The sequence below is a fragment of the Pan troglodytes genome, chromosome 11, assembly GCF_028858775.2.
Source record: "Pan troglodytes isolate AG18354 chromosome 11, NHGRI_mPanTro3-v2.0_pri, whole genome shotgun sequence".
Taxonomy (NCBI): Eukaryota; Metazoa; Chordata; class Mammalia; order Primates; family Hominidae; genus Pan; species Pan troglodytes.
Window position 1 is genome coordinate 1,447,377 of NC_072409.2, and position 14,740 is coordinate 1,462,116.

The 14,740-nt window shown below is 59.2% G+C and overlaps 2 protein-coding genes across 3 annotated transcripts; one reads left to right on the forward strand and one right to left on the reverse strand.

Annotated features, from left to right (window-relative positions):
- The first annotated feature begins 9,072 nt into the window (after nucleotides 1-9,072).
- Nucleotides 9,073-11,186, forward strand: CLIC3 (chloride intracellular channel 3). Its single transcript, XM_520422.9, has 6 exons — nucleotides 9,073-9,321; nucleotides 10,064-10,173; nucleotides 10,254-10,379; nucleotides 10,529-10,635; nucleotides 10,716-10,891; nucleotides 10,982-11,186. Exons 1-6 carry the CDS (start codon nucleotides 9,289-9,291, stop codon nucleotides 11,138-11,140), a joined length of 711 nt encoding a protein of 236 aa, XP_520422.2. The 5' UTR covers nucleotides 9,073-9,288; the 3' UTR covers nucleotides 11,141-11,186.
- Nucleotides 11,187-11,844: 658 nt separating this feature from the next.
- Nucleotides 11,845-13,489, reverse strand: PAXX (PAXX non-homologous end joining factor). 2 transcript variants are annotated; one of them, XM_016962207.4, is made up of 7 exons: nucleotides 13,258-13,489; nucleotides 13,120-13,180; nucleotides 12,846-12,895; nucleotides 12,577-12,767; nucleotides 12,409-12,477; nucleotides 12,157-12,241; nucleotides 11,845-12,055 (listed from the first exon to the last, which is right to left on the reverse strand). In XM_016962207.4, exons 1-7 carry the CDS (start codon nucleotides 13,374-13,376, stop codon nucleotides 12,016-12,018), a joined length of 615 nt encoding a protein of 204 aa, XP_016817696.2. In that variant the 5' UTR covers nucleotides 13,377-13,489; the 3' UTR covers nucleotides 11,845-12,015. The 2 variants fall into 2 exon arrangements, with proteins under 2 accessions (XP_016817696.2, XP_024201756.2); XM_024345988.3 differs by having other exon boundaries at nucleotides 11,845-12,051; nucleotides 13,258-13,427.
- Nucleotides 13,490-14,740: the final 1,251 nt, after the last annotated feature.

Consider the following 14,740-nt stretch of genomic DNA (forward strand, 5'->3'; position numbering starts at 1 on the left):
CCTGGATGACAGAGTGAGACTCTGTCTCAAAACAACAGCAAAAAGAACATTTTAAACTTTCAGGAAAGTTGCGAGAATAGCAGAGCGCACGCCGCATCTTCAGCCGATGCGCCTGTGAAATCTTGCCACACGCGCCGTCGCTCTACCCACTTTTGTGCTGCCCCATGTGAAAGCAAGCAGCTGTGACCTGCCAGCCCCGGCCCTGCAGCCTCCTTCCCCCAAGAGCCAGGGTAGCCCAGAGTTAACAAGGGGTACAGCAAGGCTTTTCAGGGCCCCGGTGGCCCAGGCATGCCCTTTATTTTTATTTTTTATTATTATTTGTTTGAGACGGAGTCTCGCTCTCTTGCCCAGGCTGGAGTGGGGCACAATCTCGGCTCACTGCAAGCTCCGCCTCCCGGGTTCACGCCATTCTCCTGCCTCAGCCTCCTGCGTAGCTAGGACTACAGGCGCGCATCACCATGCCCGGCTGATTTGTGTGTGTGTGTGTGTGTGTGTTTTTAGTAGAGATGAGGTTTCACCATGTTGGCCAGGCTGGTCTCTAACTCCTGACCTCAGGTGATTGCCCCAGCCTCAGCCTCCCAAAGTGCTGGGATGACAGGTGTGAACCACCGCGCCTGGCCAATTTTTGTATTTTTAGTAGAGATGGGGTTTCACCATGTTGGCCAGGTTGGTCTCGTGTAGGGACCAGCCCCACAGGGTCGGTGGGTCTCTCCCCATGTGCGGTGACGAGACAGTGTAGAAATAAAGACACAAGACAAAGAGATAAAAGACAGCTGGGCCCAGGGGACCACTAACACCAATGCGTGGAGACCGGTAGTGGCCCCGAATGTCTGGCTGCACTGTTATTTATTGGATACAAGGCAGAAGGGGCAGGGTAAAGAATGTGAGTCACCTCCAATGATAGGTAAGGTCACGTGGGTCACGTGTCCACTGGACGGGGGCCCTCCCCTGCCTGGCAGCCGAGACAGAGAGGGAGAGAGGAGACAAAGAGAAAGACAGCTTATGCCATTATTTCTGCATATCAGGGACTATTAGTATTTTCACTAATTTACTACTGCTATCTAGAAGGCAGAGCCAGGTGTACAGGATGGAACACGAAGGCGGACTAGGAGCGTGACCACTGAAGCACAGCATCACAGGGAGACGGTTAGGCCTCCGGATAACTGCGGGCGAACCTGACTGATGTCAGGCCCTCCACAAGAGGTGGAGCAGAGTCTTCTCTAAACTCCCCCGGGGACAGGGAGCCTCCCTTTCCCGGTCTGCTACGTAGCGGGTGTTGTTCCTTGACACCTTTTGCTACCGCTGGACCACGGTCCGCCTGGCAATGGGCGTCTTCCCAGACGCTGGTGTCACCGCTAGACCAAGGAGCCCTCTGGTGGCCCTGTCCTGGCATAACAGGAGGCTCACACTCTTGTCTTCTGGTCACACCTCACTATGTCCCCTCAGCTCCTATCTCTGTATGGCCTGGTTTTTCCTAGGCTATGATTATAGAGCGAGGATTATTATAATATTGGAATAAAAAGTAATTGCTACAAACTAATGATTAACGATATTCATATATAATCATATCTAAGTTCTATATCTGGTATAACTATTCTTGTTTTATATTTTATTATACTGGAACAGCTCATGTCCTCGGTCTCTTGCCTTGGCGCCTGGGTAGCTTGCCGCCCACAGTCTCGAACTCCTGACCTCAGGTCATCACCCAGCCTCGGCCTCTCAAAGTGTTGGGATTACAGATGTGAGCCACCGTGCCCAGCCAATTTTTGTATTTTTAGTAGAGATGGGGTTTCACCATGTTGGCCAGGCTGGTCTCGAACTCCTGACCTCAGGTGATCGCCCAGCCTCGGCCTCTCAAAGTGTTGAGATTACAGGCGTGAGCCACCACGCCTGACCAATTTTTGTATTTTTAGTAGAGATGGGGTTTCACCATGTTGGCCAGGCTGGTCTCGAACTCCCGACCTCAGGTGATCTCCCAGCCTCGGCCTCCCAAAGTGCTGGGATGACAGATGTGAGCCACTGCGCCCGGCCCTAGGCATGCTCTTTAGAGTTTTTCCAAAAAACCAGGATCAGCCAGGTGCTGTGGCTCAGGCCTGTCATCCCAGCACTTTGAGAGGCTGAGGTAGGCAGATCACCTGAAATCAGGAGTTCAGCTTGGCCAACATGGCGAAACCCCATCTCTACTAAATATACAAAATTAGCTGGGCATTGTAGCACCTGTAATCCCAGCTACATGGGAGACTGAGGCAGGAGAATCACTAGAATCTGGGAGGCGGAGGTTGCAGTGAGCTGAGATTGTGTCACTGTGCTCCAGCCTGGGTGACAGAGTGAGACTCCGTCTCAAAAAAAAAAAAAGAAAAGAAAAAGAAAAGGCTGGGCACGGTGGCTCACACCTGTAATCCCAGCACTTTGAGAGGCCGAGGCGGGTGGATCACTTGAGGTCGGGAGTTCAAGACCAGGCTGACCAATATGGAGAAACCCTGTCTCTACTGAAAATACAAAATTAGCCGGGTCTGGTGGCACATGCCTGTAATCCCAGCTACTCGGGAGGCTGAGGCAGGAGAATCGCTTGAACCTGGGAGGTGGAGGTTGCGGTGAGCTGAGGTTGTGCCACTGCATTCCAGCCTCAGCGACAGAGCTAGACTCTGTCTCAAAAAAAAAAAAAAAAAAAAGGAAATAAAAACCCAGGATCCATCCAACCACGAGGCACTCCTTGTGTCTTGCTGCCTTCCTCGGGGCCCCTCTGAGCCGTCCCCAGCCTTGGCGTTCTTGCCCTTCCACAGGGACAGGCTCCGCAGGTCCAGGCTGAGCTCTGGATGTGTCTTCATTTCCTCCTGGCCGGACGCAGGTTGGACATTTTTGGCCGGAGCAGCACTGGGACACGCTGTGTCGGTCACCTCCAGGTGTCCATCTGTCCCTCAGCAGGTGATGCTGAATGTGGCCGCCTGGTTGAGGCCCAGTTCTCCCTCCCTTAGATGTGGGAACGCAATCTGGGTGCTGTGTGGCCGCGCCCCCCGACCCCCGTCACCCAGGGCCAGCAGCTGCAAAATGGCCATTTCCTGCCTCTATTCCATTTCTGCATCTACTGGCTGGCATTTTTCTCTCACCAAGGGCCCCTCCACTTTAAAAAATCTATCAGTACAGACTTGCAGGTTTAAAAAAATTAATGTGTTAACATGCATTACTGTCATCTTTTAATTACTTGAGACAGGGTCTTGCTCTGTCACCCAGGCTGGAGTGTGGTGGTGCAATCATAGCTCACTGCAGCCTCCAACTCCTGGGCTCAAGTGATCCTCCTGCCTCAGCCTCCTTACAGGCATGTGCCACCACACACGACTAATTTTTATTTTTATTTTTGTATAGATAGGGTCTTGCTATATTGCCCAGGCTGGTCTTCAACTCCTGAGCTCAAGGGATTCTCCCACTTCAGCCTCCCAGAGTGTTGGGATTACAGGGGTGAGCCACTGCATCTGGCTCTTTTAAAATTTTTTGATGGTGGTAAAATCTATGTAACATTTATCACGTTAACCATTCATAACGCACAATCCACTGTTGTCTTATGCTCAGATTGCCTGAGGTCCAGCCAGCGGTGCCCCTCCAGCAGGCGCCCCTCCAGCAGGCGCCCCTCCAGCACGGCTTCTGTGTCTTCGTAACCAGCTCCTGATGTGTTTTGAGTGTGTCCCTGCCTTCCCTGCCCCACACCTGGAATCAGCCTCTCTCCAAGGAGCCTGTCTCAGTCCGACCAGGACTGCTGTGCAAAGGACCCTGGACGGGTGGCATTCATGCCTCACAGCTCTGGAGGCTCAGGATGCCAGCATGGCTGTGTTCTGGCGAGGGCTCTTCTGGGTTGTGGACTTCCCTTGACTCCTCACCTGGCAGGAGGAGTGAGAGAGCTCTCCGGGGTACCTTTTATGAGGGCGCTGATTCTGGTCATCTCGAGGGTGTCACCTTCATGACTTACCCACCTCCAAAAGACCCCGCTTCTTTTTTTTTTTTTTTTTTTTTTTTTGAGTCTCGATCTGTCACCAGGCTGGAGTGCAGTGGCGCAATCTTGGCTCACTGCAAGCTCCGCCTCCTGGGTTCATGCCATTCTCCTGCCTCAGCCTCCTGAGTAGCTGGGACTACAGGCGCCCGACACCACGCCCGGCTAATTTTTTGTATTTTTAGTAGAGATGGGGTTTCACCATGTTAGCTAGGATGGTCTCGATCTCCTGACCTTGTGATCCGCCCGCCTCGGCCTCCCAAGGTGCTGGGATTACAGGCGTGAGCCACCGCGCCCGGCCAACCCCACTTCTTAATACCATCACCTTGCAGGAGACAGGGTTTTGTTTTGTTTTTTTTTTGAGACAGAGTCTCGCTTTGTCACCCAGGCTGGAGTGCAATGGAGTGATCTCGGCTCACCGGAAACTTTGCCTCCCAGGTTCAAGCGATTCTCCTGCCTTAGCCTCCCGAGTAGCTGGGATTACAGGCATGTGCCACCACGCCCGGCTAATTTTGCATTTTTAGTGGAGACAGGGTTTCCCCATTTTGGTCTGGCTGGTCTGGAACTCCCAACCTCAGGTGATCCACTCACCTCGGCCTCCCAAAGTGCTGGGATTACAGGCGTGAGCCACGTGCCTGGCCTAGGGGCCAGGGTTTCAACACACAAATTTTGGGGAGGACACATTCAGTCCCTAGCAGAACCCTGGTTCCTTCTAGGGAAGATGGGCTTTAGGACCAGAATCTGAGCTCTGGTCTGCACACTGCTCCCGAGGTCCCGCCGCCCCCGAGGTCCCGCCACCCCCGAGGTCACACCGCCCCCGAGGTCTCGCCGCCCCCGAGGTCACGCCGCCCCCGAGGTCTCGCCGCCCCCGAGGTCCCGCCGCCCCCAAGGTCTCACTGCTTCTAGGCTCTCTCTATGCACAGAGCAGATAAATCTCTGCACAAGTTTGCACCAATACCCCAATGCCCCCAGTCCTCCGGCCCCCCAAACAGGTGTGTGTCTCCCTTCAGAACAGAGCTGCTCAAATGTCACTGGGGTGTGGCCCTGTGCAGGCGGAGGCAGGAGGATCACTGGAGCCCAGGAGGTGGAGGCTGCAGTGAGCTATGACTGCGCCATTGCACTCCAGCCTGGGTGACAGAGTGAAACCCTGTCTCAAAAAAAACAAAAAAAAAACAAAAAAAAAGAGCCCCTTGGAAGGGGCCTACAGGGAGGGGTGTTGGGGAGGGAGAGAGTTCTAACCCACCAGTCAGTCCCAGAGCAGCAGCCCCGGGACCTCAGCTTGGGCCCCTCTAACGCTGGCTCTATGAATCAGGAGCAGGGGCTGCAGGGGACGGGAGGTTTAGGGATAACCCCGTGGCCTGGGGGACCAGGGTCTAGTTAAGGTTAGTGGCTGTGATACTGTTCTTACTTCAAAACATTATGAAATTGTGGTAGAAAATGTGGTATTACAAAAATGTGGTAGAAAATGCAAACAGTGTGGACAGACAGGAAGCAAAACTGAAAGCCTGTTTCTGCCTGTCAGGGGTCATCCCACAGACAGCTCCTTGCGTCTTTTTTCAGCTCTGTTCAAGCAGAGACTCAGAATGACAGATCCTAATGCTGATTTTCTTCAATTTCCTGGCTTCTCCCTGCTTTACTTATTAGCTTGCTGGCGCTGCCATGCAAAGGACCACAAAGTGAGGGGTTTAAAACAACAGAAACTGACTTTGGGAGGCCGAGGTGGGCGGATCACTTGAGGTCAGGAGTTTGAGACCAGCCTGGCCAACATGGTGAAACCCCGTCTCTATTAAAAATACAAAAATTAGCCAGGCATGGTGGTGGGCGCCTGTAATCCTAGCTACTCAGGAGGCTGGGGCAGGAGAGTCGCTTCAGCCCGTGAGGCGCGGGTTGCAATGAGCCGAGATTGAGCCATTGCACTCCAGCCTGGGTGACAGTGAGACTCCATCTTAAAACAACAACACCGCGGGGCGCGGGGGCTCACGCCTGTAATCCCAGCACTTTGGGAGGCCAAGGCGAGCGGATCACGAGGTCAGGAGATCGAGACCATCCTGGCTAACACAGTGAAACCCTGTCTCTACTAAAAATACAAAAATTAGCCAGGTGTGGTGGCGGGCGCCTGTAGTCCCAGCTACTCGGGAGGCTGAGACAGGAGAATGGCGTGAACCTGGGGAGGCGGAACTTGCAGTGAGCCGAGATTGTGCCACTGCACTCCAGCCTGGGCGACAGAGCGAGACTCCGTCTCATTAAAAACAAAAAACAAAAAAAACAGAAGCTCACTGCCTAGCAGTCTGGAGGTCAGACACGGGACCTAGGCTTGGGCAGGGCTGCTTCCTCCCAAGGGCCTTGGAGAGCATCCGCTTGGCTCCCAGGCTTACAGATGTGCCACCCTGATTTCTGCCTGCGGCCCTCCCTGTGCGTCTGTGTCCAAACTCGCCTTTCTATACTGACATCAGTCATATTGGATCAGGGCACATCCTACTCACCACATTTTAACTTGATAACATCTATAAAGACCCTATTTCAGCCGGGTGCGGTGGCTCACACCTGTATTCCCAGCATTTTGGGAGGCCGAGGTGGGTAGATCTCCTGAGGTCAGGAGTTCGAGACCAGCCTGATCAACATGGTGAAACCCTGTCTCTACTACAAATACAAGGAAAAAAAAAAAAAGCTCAGCGTGGTGACGTGCACCTGTAATCCCAGCTACTCCAGAGGCTGAGGAAGTAGAATTGCTTGAACCCAGGAGGCAGAAGTTGCAGTGAGCCGAGATTGCACCACTGCATTCCAGCCTGGGCAACAGAGCAAGACTCTGTCTCAAAAAAAATGTTAAAAAGCCCCTGTTTCCACATAAGGTCACATTCTTTATTTTTTTTCCAAGACGGAGTCTTGCTCTGTTGTCCAGGCTGGAATGCAGTGGCACTATCTCTGCTCACTGCAACTCTGTCTCCCGGGTTCAAGCACTTCTCCTGCCTCAGCCTCCCGAGTAGCTGGGATTACAGGTGCCTGCCACTATGCCTGGCTAACTTTTGTATTTTTAGTAGAGACGGGGTTTCACCATGTTGGTCAGGCTGGTCTCAAACTCCTGACCTCAGGTGATCCACCCCCCTCGGCCTCCCAAAGTGCTGGGATTACAGGCATGAGTCACCGTGCCCGGCCCATATAAGGTCACATTCTGAGGCACTAGGGGTTAGGACTCCAGCCTAAGAATTTAAATTTAAGGGGACACAAGCCAGGCCATTTACCTAATCTCAGGCCCTCCCTGCAGTGGGCATGCATGGAGTCACCTTTTCCGTCCTTCTCCCTGGACACAACTGGAGTCTCCCATAGACAGGGTGGTGGCCGTGCCACGGAGCCACGCCACGCCACGCCACGCAGTGGGGCAGCCAGCACTCACTTGCCCTTCACAGGGAAACCGGCCGGGCGTGGCAGCTCGCGCCTGTAGCTCCAGCACTGTGGGAGACCAAGGCAGGTGGGTCACTTGAGCCCATGAGGTGGAGACCAGCCTGGGCAACATGGCAGGACCCTGTTTCTAGTAAATAAATGAATTGATTAAACCATAAAAAAAAAAAGGAAGCCACCGGGCTGATTCCCAGGTGGCGAGGGCACAGGGGGGTGTTGGATGGCCACTGCCGCTCCACAGTCCACAGCCCACGCCCACAGAACGCAGTGGGGCCGCTGCGGCGGTGAACCGAGTCTTGTTGGTTTGTTTCTTGAGACGGGCGTGAAGTGAATGGTCTTCCTGTGTCTTGTTTTCTTTTTCCTTCTGAGCCACCGGTTCACGGCCTCTGTCCGTGCCGTCATTTTTCCTGTGGGTTTGTGAGGGTGCGTCTGTCGGTGTTAAAGACACAGGATGCCGGGGCAGCAGAGGGGGCTGGGGGCCTGGGGCTTCTCTGTGGTTGGCCATTTGCCTGCCAGGGATGTGGGAAACCAGCAAGCGGAGCTATAACCACAGTGTCCAGAAAGAGCCGAAATACTAGGGCTTGGAATCGAGGTGGAGGCCGGATGGAGGGAAATTGAGGTTCAGGACACCAAAGGATGGGGCAGCCACATGGTATTTCCAAGGCTCTGTGTCCAGGAGCCCCGACTGGCGTGGTATCCAGAGAAGCATCAGGCTGGGCTGACTGGGGCAGCACTGGAGTGTGTTCCGCCGGGGACGGGTGAGGGGCCCGTACCAAGGCCCTGGGGAGAAGGTGAGCAGGAAAGCAGTGCCACCTCAGCTGCCCTGTCCAGGCTCGTGAGGCACCACACCGCCTGGGGGAGGTGTGGCCAGGCCAATCCTGTGGGCACCCCGGGTCTCTGGGTGGAATCTCCCCTCGGTGTACCTCCCTGGGGCTGCACCCTAAAGCGTCAGGGCCAGGTGGGAGGAAGGCACAGTTGGCGACCCCAAAGGGCCAGACTGAACTGTGGGTTCCAATCACGCCAGGAGGCTCAGCGCAGGCTCACACCTGTGGACCACCACCCTCCCCTGGCCTCTTTCTTCCAGCCACGCAGGCTGTGGCTTCTAACCCCTCTCCTGCTGCTTCTTTTTAAAGGTTAAGGGGTGGGGGGTAAGAAACCTGCGCTGAGCGCCAGTGGGAGGGATGGGAGGTGGGGTGGAGACCTGCACTGCCGGCCAAACACCAAAGCCAGGCTGGCCTCCCCGCCCTGTTGCGGGCAGGTCTGGAATTTGAGCCCTGCCCTGAGCGGGGAGGGCCCTGCCTGACTGCTCCGTAGCTGGGAAGGGGCGGTTCCCCCAGGTGGGCTTATCACCCTCCCGATGCCCTGGTGCTGCAGATGGGGAACTGAAGCCAGGCTGGGCAGGCCATTTCTCCTGCTCACCCACACCCACTGGCTTTCTGGGCTGGGAGCCCTGACAAGGGGTATTTGCAGAAGGGAGAGCCATAGGGCAGGGTCTGAGCTGGGTTCACGGTGGAGGTGGTCCTGACCCAGAGCCGCCCCCTTCCCAGGTGACACCCCCTGCACCCTTCTGGCCTGTAGGCTCTCCCTATGCCCCGCCCCCTGGTCTCCACCCACCACGCTGGCTCCCAGCACACTCAGTACCGGGTGGGCGGATCTCCGTGCACACCAGACTCAAGTCCAGGGCAGCCCCCCACACCATTCCGCCACCCTGAGGTCACACCCTCAGGCTCAGACACCCCGGGGCCGGGCTGGCGTTGCTCAGGCAGCTGGCTCTGCGCGCTGGGCAGCTTCATCTGCCCGCCTAGGTGGCTCCACGGGGCGGGCCCCTCGGCCAGGGAGGGCGGGGCACACAGGGAGACTTAAAGAGCTCCCCAGGTCCCCACCCGCGCCTGACCGCGGCAGCTCCCACCATGGCGGAGACCAAGCTCCAGCTGTTTGTCAAGGTGCAGGGCGGACTCAGCTGCGGGGAGGGTGTCTGGGAGGAAACGCTTTTCTGGGCTTTGCTTTCTGGGGCAGGCTGTGGGGTGGGCCTCCCAGTAATGTCTGAGCCCCTTCCTGTGGGTGGCTAAGGGGACTCAGGCAGCCCTACAGAGGCTGAGTAAAGTGGGACCCAGCGAGTCACCCAGAGAGGGGTCAGTGGCCCTGGTCCTGCTCCCAGCCTTGGCTCCTGGGCCCAGCCCAGTCTTCTGGAGGAGAGCTCCTTGGTGGGGAGGTACCAAGCAGGCTGCCAGCAGTGGAGCTTACGGTCGGTGTTCCAGGATAGGGGGTGCTGGGCCAGGCAGCCCCATCAGCTCTCAGGTCGGGGACTAGGGGGGTGCTGTTGGCCACAGTGCCCAGTCTCATGTGTGAATCACTCAGAAAACAGCTTGTGGGGCCCACCCCACCCCTGCAACCAGCTTTTGGGGACTGAGCCCAGGGGCCTGGCCTCTGTCCAGGCTCTGATAAGATTCCAGGGGCCAAGCCTGCCCCAGGCCTCAAGGCTCCCAGCAGCTCTGCCCCCCTCCCCACGTCCTGGGGACCAAGTCAAGGGCCCTCACTGGGCACTTGGAAGTCGCGCCGACCAAGCTGGAGCCCTGGCGTCCCTCCAATCCCACTGGCAGTGGGAGGCGGGTCCCGCCCAGCCTGGTGGCAGGATGCCTGGGTCTGCTCCCAGCCCTGACCCCCCCCCCCGCTCCACCCACCCAGGCGAGTGAGGACGGGGAGAGCGTGGGTCACTGCCCCTCCTGCCAGCGGCTCTTCATGGTCCTGCTCCTCAAGGGCGTACCCTTCACCCTCACCACGGTGGACACGCGCAGGTGAGGCTCCATCCTGTGGACCCCCGCCTGGCCTCGCACACTGGTGGGCCGGCCTCCTCCCACCCCGCTGCTGCCCGCAGGTCCCCGGACGTGCTGAAGGACTTCGCCCCCGGCTCGCAGCTGCCCATCCTGCTCTATGACAGCGACGCCAAGACAGACACGCTGCAGATCGAGGACTTTCTGGAGGAGACGCTGGGGCCGCCCGAGTGAGAGCCCCGGCAGGGTGGGAGGGGAAAAGAGGGGGGCCCAGGGAGGACGCGCGCAGGACAGAGCCCAGGAAGGTGCTGTGGGGGTACTGTGGGGCCGGGACGGGGCTGCCCCCAGTCTAATGGAGTCCCACTCCCTCATCCCGCAGCTTCCCCAGCCTGGCGCCTCGTTACAGGGAGTCCAACACCGCCGGCAACGACGTTTTCCACAAGTTCTCCGCGTTCATCAAGAACCCGGTGCCCGCGCAGGACGAAGGTGAAGCGGGGTCAGGGGGTTGGGTGCCCAGGCGGGAGGGCGCCCTGGGCCTGGTCCTCACCGCGCCACCTGCCCCCTAGCCCTGTACCAGCAGCTGCTGCGCGCCCTCGCCAGGCTGGACAGCTACCTGCGCGCGCCCCTGGAGCACGAGCTGGCGGGGGAGCCGCAGCTGCGCGAGTCCCGCCGCCGCTTCCTGGACGGCGACCGGCTCACGCTGGCCGACTGCAGCCTCCTGCCCAAGCTGCACATCGTCGACGTGAGCACGGAAGGTGGGCGGGCGGGAGGGTGACCGCGGCGCGCCTGGGGGACGGCAGGTCCTGACCGCGCCCCGCGATCCTGCCCGCAGACGGTGTGCGCGCACTTCCGCCAGGCGCCCATCCCCGCGGAGCTGCGCGGCGTACGCCGCTACCTGGACAGCGCGCTGCAGGAGAAAGAATTCAAATACACGTGTCCGCACAGCGCCGAGATCCTGGCGGCCTACCGGCCCGCCGTGCACCCCCGCTAGCGCCCCACCCCGCGTCTGTCGCCCAATAAAGGCATCTTTGTCGGGAGTGAGGGTGTCCTGACATCTGAGGGGCCAGAGGTCTCGTGATCACTTCCCATCCCCAAACCCCAGGGTGGGACGCTCAGCCCGATAGCCCAGAACCACAGAGGCAGGAGGGCCGGGGGTCGGGCCGGTCCCATCCTCCATGCTAAGAAGGCGCAGACTCCAGGCCTCCTGCAACCGGTGGCCTCAGGGATCTCCAGGACCGGATTGGGCTCCCAAACCAGTCAGGCCGGGGTGGGGCGGGGTGCCCCAGGTGGATGGGGGCTGGCACATTCCTCAATCCTGTCCCGGGGCAGGCGCTCCCCTCCCCGCAGGGCACTTCCAGTGTCTCAGGGTCTGCACGGGACTTCTGTCTGCATCCTCCCACGGGGCTCCGTGCCCTACCTGGGTGCGGCCTGGGAGGGTGGGAACAAAGTTCTAAGCCTTGGGGAGCCCTGGCCCTGCCTGGCTGGGCCCCTCTCAGCTCCTGGGCTGGCAGGGCTGGAATAGCTGGACGGTCTGAGAGTGCTCACCTCCCTCCGGCCCAGCAAGGAAGTCTCCAGGGAGCTGAGAGGCTGCAGCATCTGTTCACATCCTGTGGCCCTACACCCAGAACACAGGCCCAGGGGTGTTCCCTGATCCCTTCCCAGGCCAGTGCCAGGAGTCAGAGCCCCACCAGAGCCTCCAACCAAGGGAGCTGTTTATTTGACAGGGAAGGAATTTGAGGAGCCGTCTTAGTCCTGGCCCAGGACAGGCAGGTGGAGGTGGTGGCGGGGGGTCTCTGATGGGGGCCTCAAAGACTGCCTCTCCCCTCACAGGCGGACTCCCCGCGGGGCCACGCTTGTGCTGCACCTTCAGGTCTCATCGAAGTCCACGCCACCAGCTGGTTTCTTACTGGGAGGGGAGAGGGGTGTCACTATGGCACTATGGTGTGGAGAAAGGGGTGGGGTCCAGGATTGGACCCTGGGCGCAGGAAGGGGCCTGTGGGAGGGTACCTCTTGAACCCGGGGTTGATGAGCGACTCTCCTGGACACCGCCTCCTGACTCCAGGTCCAGGGCCACCTCTCTGGGGATCTGGGTCTGGGGGAAAACAGGACAGGGGCAGCTCCTGAACCTGGCAGCATCTCAACCACAACCTTCTCCGAATAGATAGGCATTCTCTCTGGAGCGTGAGTCTTGTTTGGGGGAAACTGAGTTCCAGGTTAAAGAGCACAGCCCTACTTGAGTCACAGGCGGACATGCCTTACCTGGTAAGAAGAGCTGAGGCCCTGCAGGCCGGGGGCTCTTCCTCGGGCTGACAGCTGTCTCTTCTGCAGCTGGGGAGGAAAGCCCATGGGAACCCCACTCAGTGCCAGGAGTGGGGGCAAGAGCAGGGGACCCCAGTGAAGGTATGAGGTGCCCACCCCCAATCCTACCTGCCAGTCGCCGCTCCAGGCTCCACACGCGTTTTGCCAGGCCCAGTGTCAGCGCCTGCAGCCTGGGGGCTGCCTCTGGGCCTGGTACCTTGGAGAGGTCAAAGGCCAGTGCCGAGGGCCCCCCTGAAAGCGTCAGGGATGCTCTGTCCTCCTGCAGAGTCAGAGCCACAGCTTGCTGCTCACAGGCTGCCCTGGGAGAGGAGAGGTGCGGAGAGCTGTGGCAGACCCTCCTCCTCCCCACCCGTCCTTCCTCCCTGCTTGGGTCTCACCTGAACCGGGGGGTGATGTCCTCAGCCGCACTCAGGCCAAAACGGGCTTTCTAGAGAGCACAGGGGCTTGTCACCAGCTGCCTGGAACCCGAGGCCCACTGGGAGCACCCGAAACCTGCCCGACCCCAGAGCCCTAGCCAATGTGAGGACTACAGCTACAGGGCGGGCAGAGGGTGTCAGAGCCTTCTGGGGAATCCCAGATGTCTGTCACCCCATAGACGATCTGCACTGCAAGGAGGGGTGTGGCGGCTCCCAGACCCGCCCAGTTACCCACGAGGGCCGCCAGGCTGTCCGGTGTGAAGCAGGTGCTCCAAAGCTCCGCGGCGTCGGTCACGCTGGGGGAGAAGGCCTGTCAGGCGGGGCCGCCCGCGGAGCTCCCTGCACCCCTACCTCCCCGCGGACCCCCACTCACTAGAGGTTGAAGCCGCCGCGGTCCCCCTCCCCGCTTTCCTCCCCTTCGCAGTAGCACACGAAGCGGGGCGGCTCGGGGCCCGGCGGCAGCGTGCAGAGCGGCGGCGACAGCGGATCCATGGCGCTGGGCGAGCGGGAACCCGGCGGGGCGGGGCTTGGGCGCCGGGAGGGGCGGGGCTGTGCGGGCTCAGGGCTCCTGCGCGGAAGAACGACTTCCGGAGCCGGGTGCAGGCCAGTCGGGGGCTTAGGGAGCTTGCGCGGGGCGGAGTCTGGTTGGGGGCGGGGTCTGTATATGGAGGCGGGGTTAGGGGCGGGGTTATGAGGGTGGGGGGATTCGGGGCGGGGCTAAAGGCACAGGCCCGGCCGCGCGGACCCGGTACCCGCGCGGGCTTCAGGCGACTAGAGGCCGAGTTTAGTGCGCGGGGCGGGCCGGAGCAGGGCGTCCTGGGTCAGGGATCCAGAGGCCCTGCCCCCAGCGCTGGCCTCGCCGGTCGTGGGCTCCACGGCGCGATCCCGGGCTCTGGCCCTCGCGCCCGCGAGCAGCCCCACTCGAACCTCGCCCCCTCCCGCCCCCGCCCCGGCTCCAAGTCCAGCCGAGTCCAGGTTCCCTCCGTGGCTCTGCGGATACATCCTGGAGCCCCGCCCTTCCATCGTCTTCACACACAAACCGGAAGCTTCCTAACTCTAATTGTAAGAAGTTATGGTTGGTCCGGCAAGGTGACTCACGCCTGTAATCCCAGCACTTTGGGAGGCCGAGGCAGGCAGATTGCCTGAGGTCAGGAGTTCGAGACCAGTCTGGCCAACATGGTGAAACCCCGTCTCTACTAAAAATACAAAAAAATTAGCCAGGTGTGGTGGCGCACGCCTGTGAGGCAGGGGAATTGCTTGAACCAGGGAGGTGGAAGTTGCAGTGAGCCGAGATCGCGCCACTGCATTCCAGCCTGGGCAACAGAGCGAGACTCCGTCTCAAACAAACAAAAAAAGAAGTCACAGTACAGAGCGATCTCCAGGGAAGAAGGCTTCTGCGCTCTCTGTCCCGCGCATGGTATTCCTCCAGCTCCTCCTACGTGCCTGTTGTCCTAGGCCTGGATATCGATCAACAGACAAGGTCTCTGACTCCCTGGAGCTTCTAGGATCCAATAGGAGAGACACCACATTCTCAGGCAGGGCCAAGTTCCAGAAGAAACTGCAGCGGGTGCTATGAGGGCAGGAGGAAGAGGATGGCTCCCACCAGGGACAGGGAGATCCCAGGCAGAGGCCTGGCCACATAAATAACGGTTCTGTTCAAGGCTCGGCAAGAAGGCCAGGTTGGCAGCATGGTGCTGTGGGGAGGGCCAGTGGGTCTGTAAGCTATGCTTCCATATCGGAGTGCTCCCACAGCAAGCCTGCCTCACCTCCTCCTGCTTCCCAGTTCACTCCCAGTCCTGGCTCCTGCCCCCTGGGCCTCTGCACATGCTGCTGTTTCTGCCTGGCACACCCTTTCC

Bases quoted from the DNA above. Each gene is read 5' to 3' on its own strand.
- CLIC3 (XM_520422.9), top strand. From the start codon at position 9,289: ATGGCGGAGACCAAGCTCCAGCTGTTTGTCAAG. The intron at 10,174-10,253 runs GTGAGGCTCCAT...TGCTGCCCGCAG, and splicing joins ACCACGGTGGACACGCGCAG to GTCCCCGGACGTGCTGAAGG. The intron at 10,636-10,715 runs GTGAAGCGGGGT...CCTGCCCCCTAG, and splicing joins GGTGCCCGCGCAGGACGAAG to CCCTGTACCAGCAGCTGCTG.
- PAXX (XM_024345988.3), bottom strand. From the start codon at position 13,376: ATGGATCCGCTGTCGCCGCCGCTCTGCACGCTGCCGCCGGGCCCCGAG. The intron at 12,242-12,408 runs GTAAGGCATGTC...GTTTTCCCCCAG, and splicing joins GCCTCAGCTCTTCTTACCAG to ACCCAGATCCCCAGAGAGGT. The intron at 12,052-12,156 runs GTACCCTCCCAC...CCTCCCAGTAAG, and splicing joins ATCAACCCCGGGTTCAAGAG to AAACCAGCTGGTGGCGTGGA.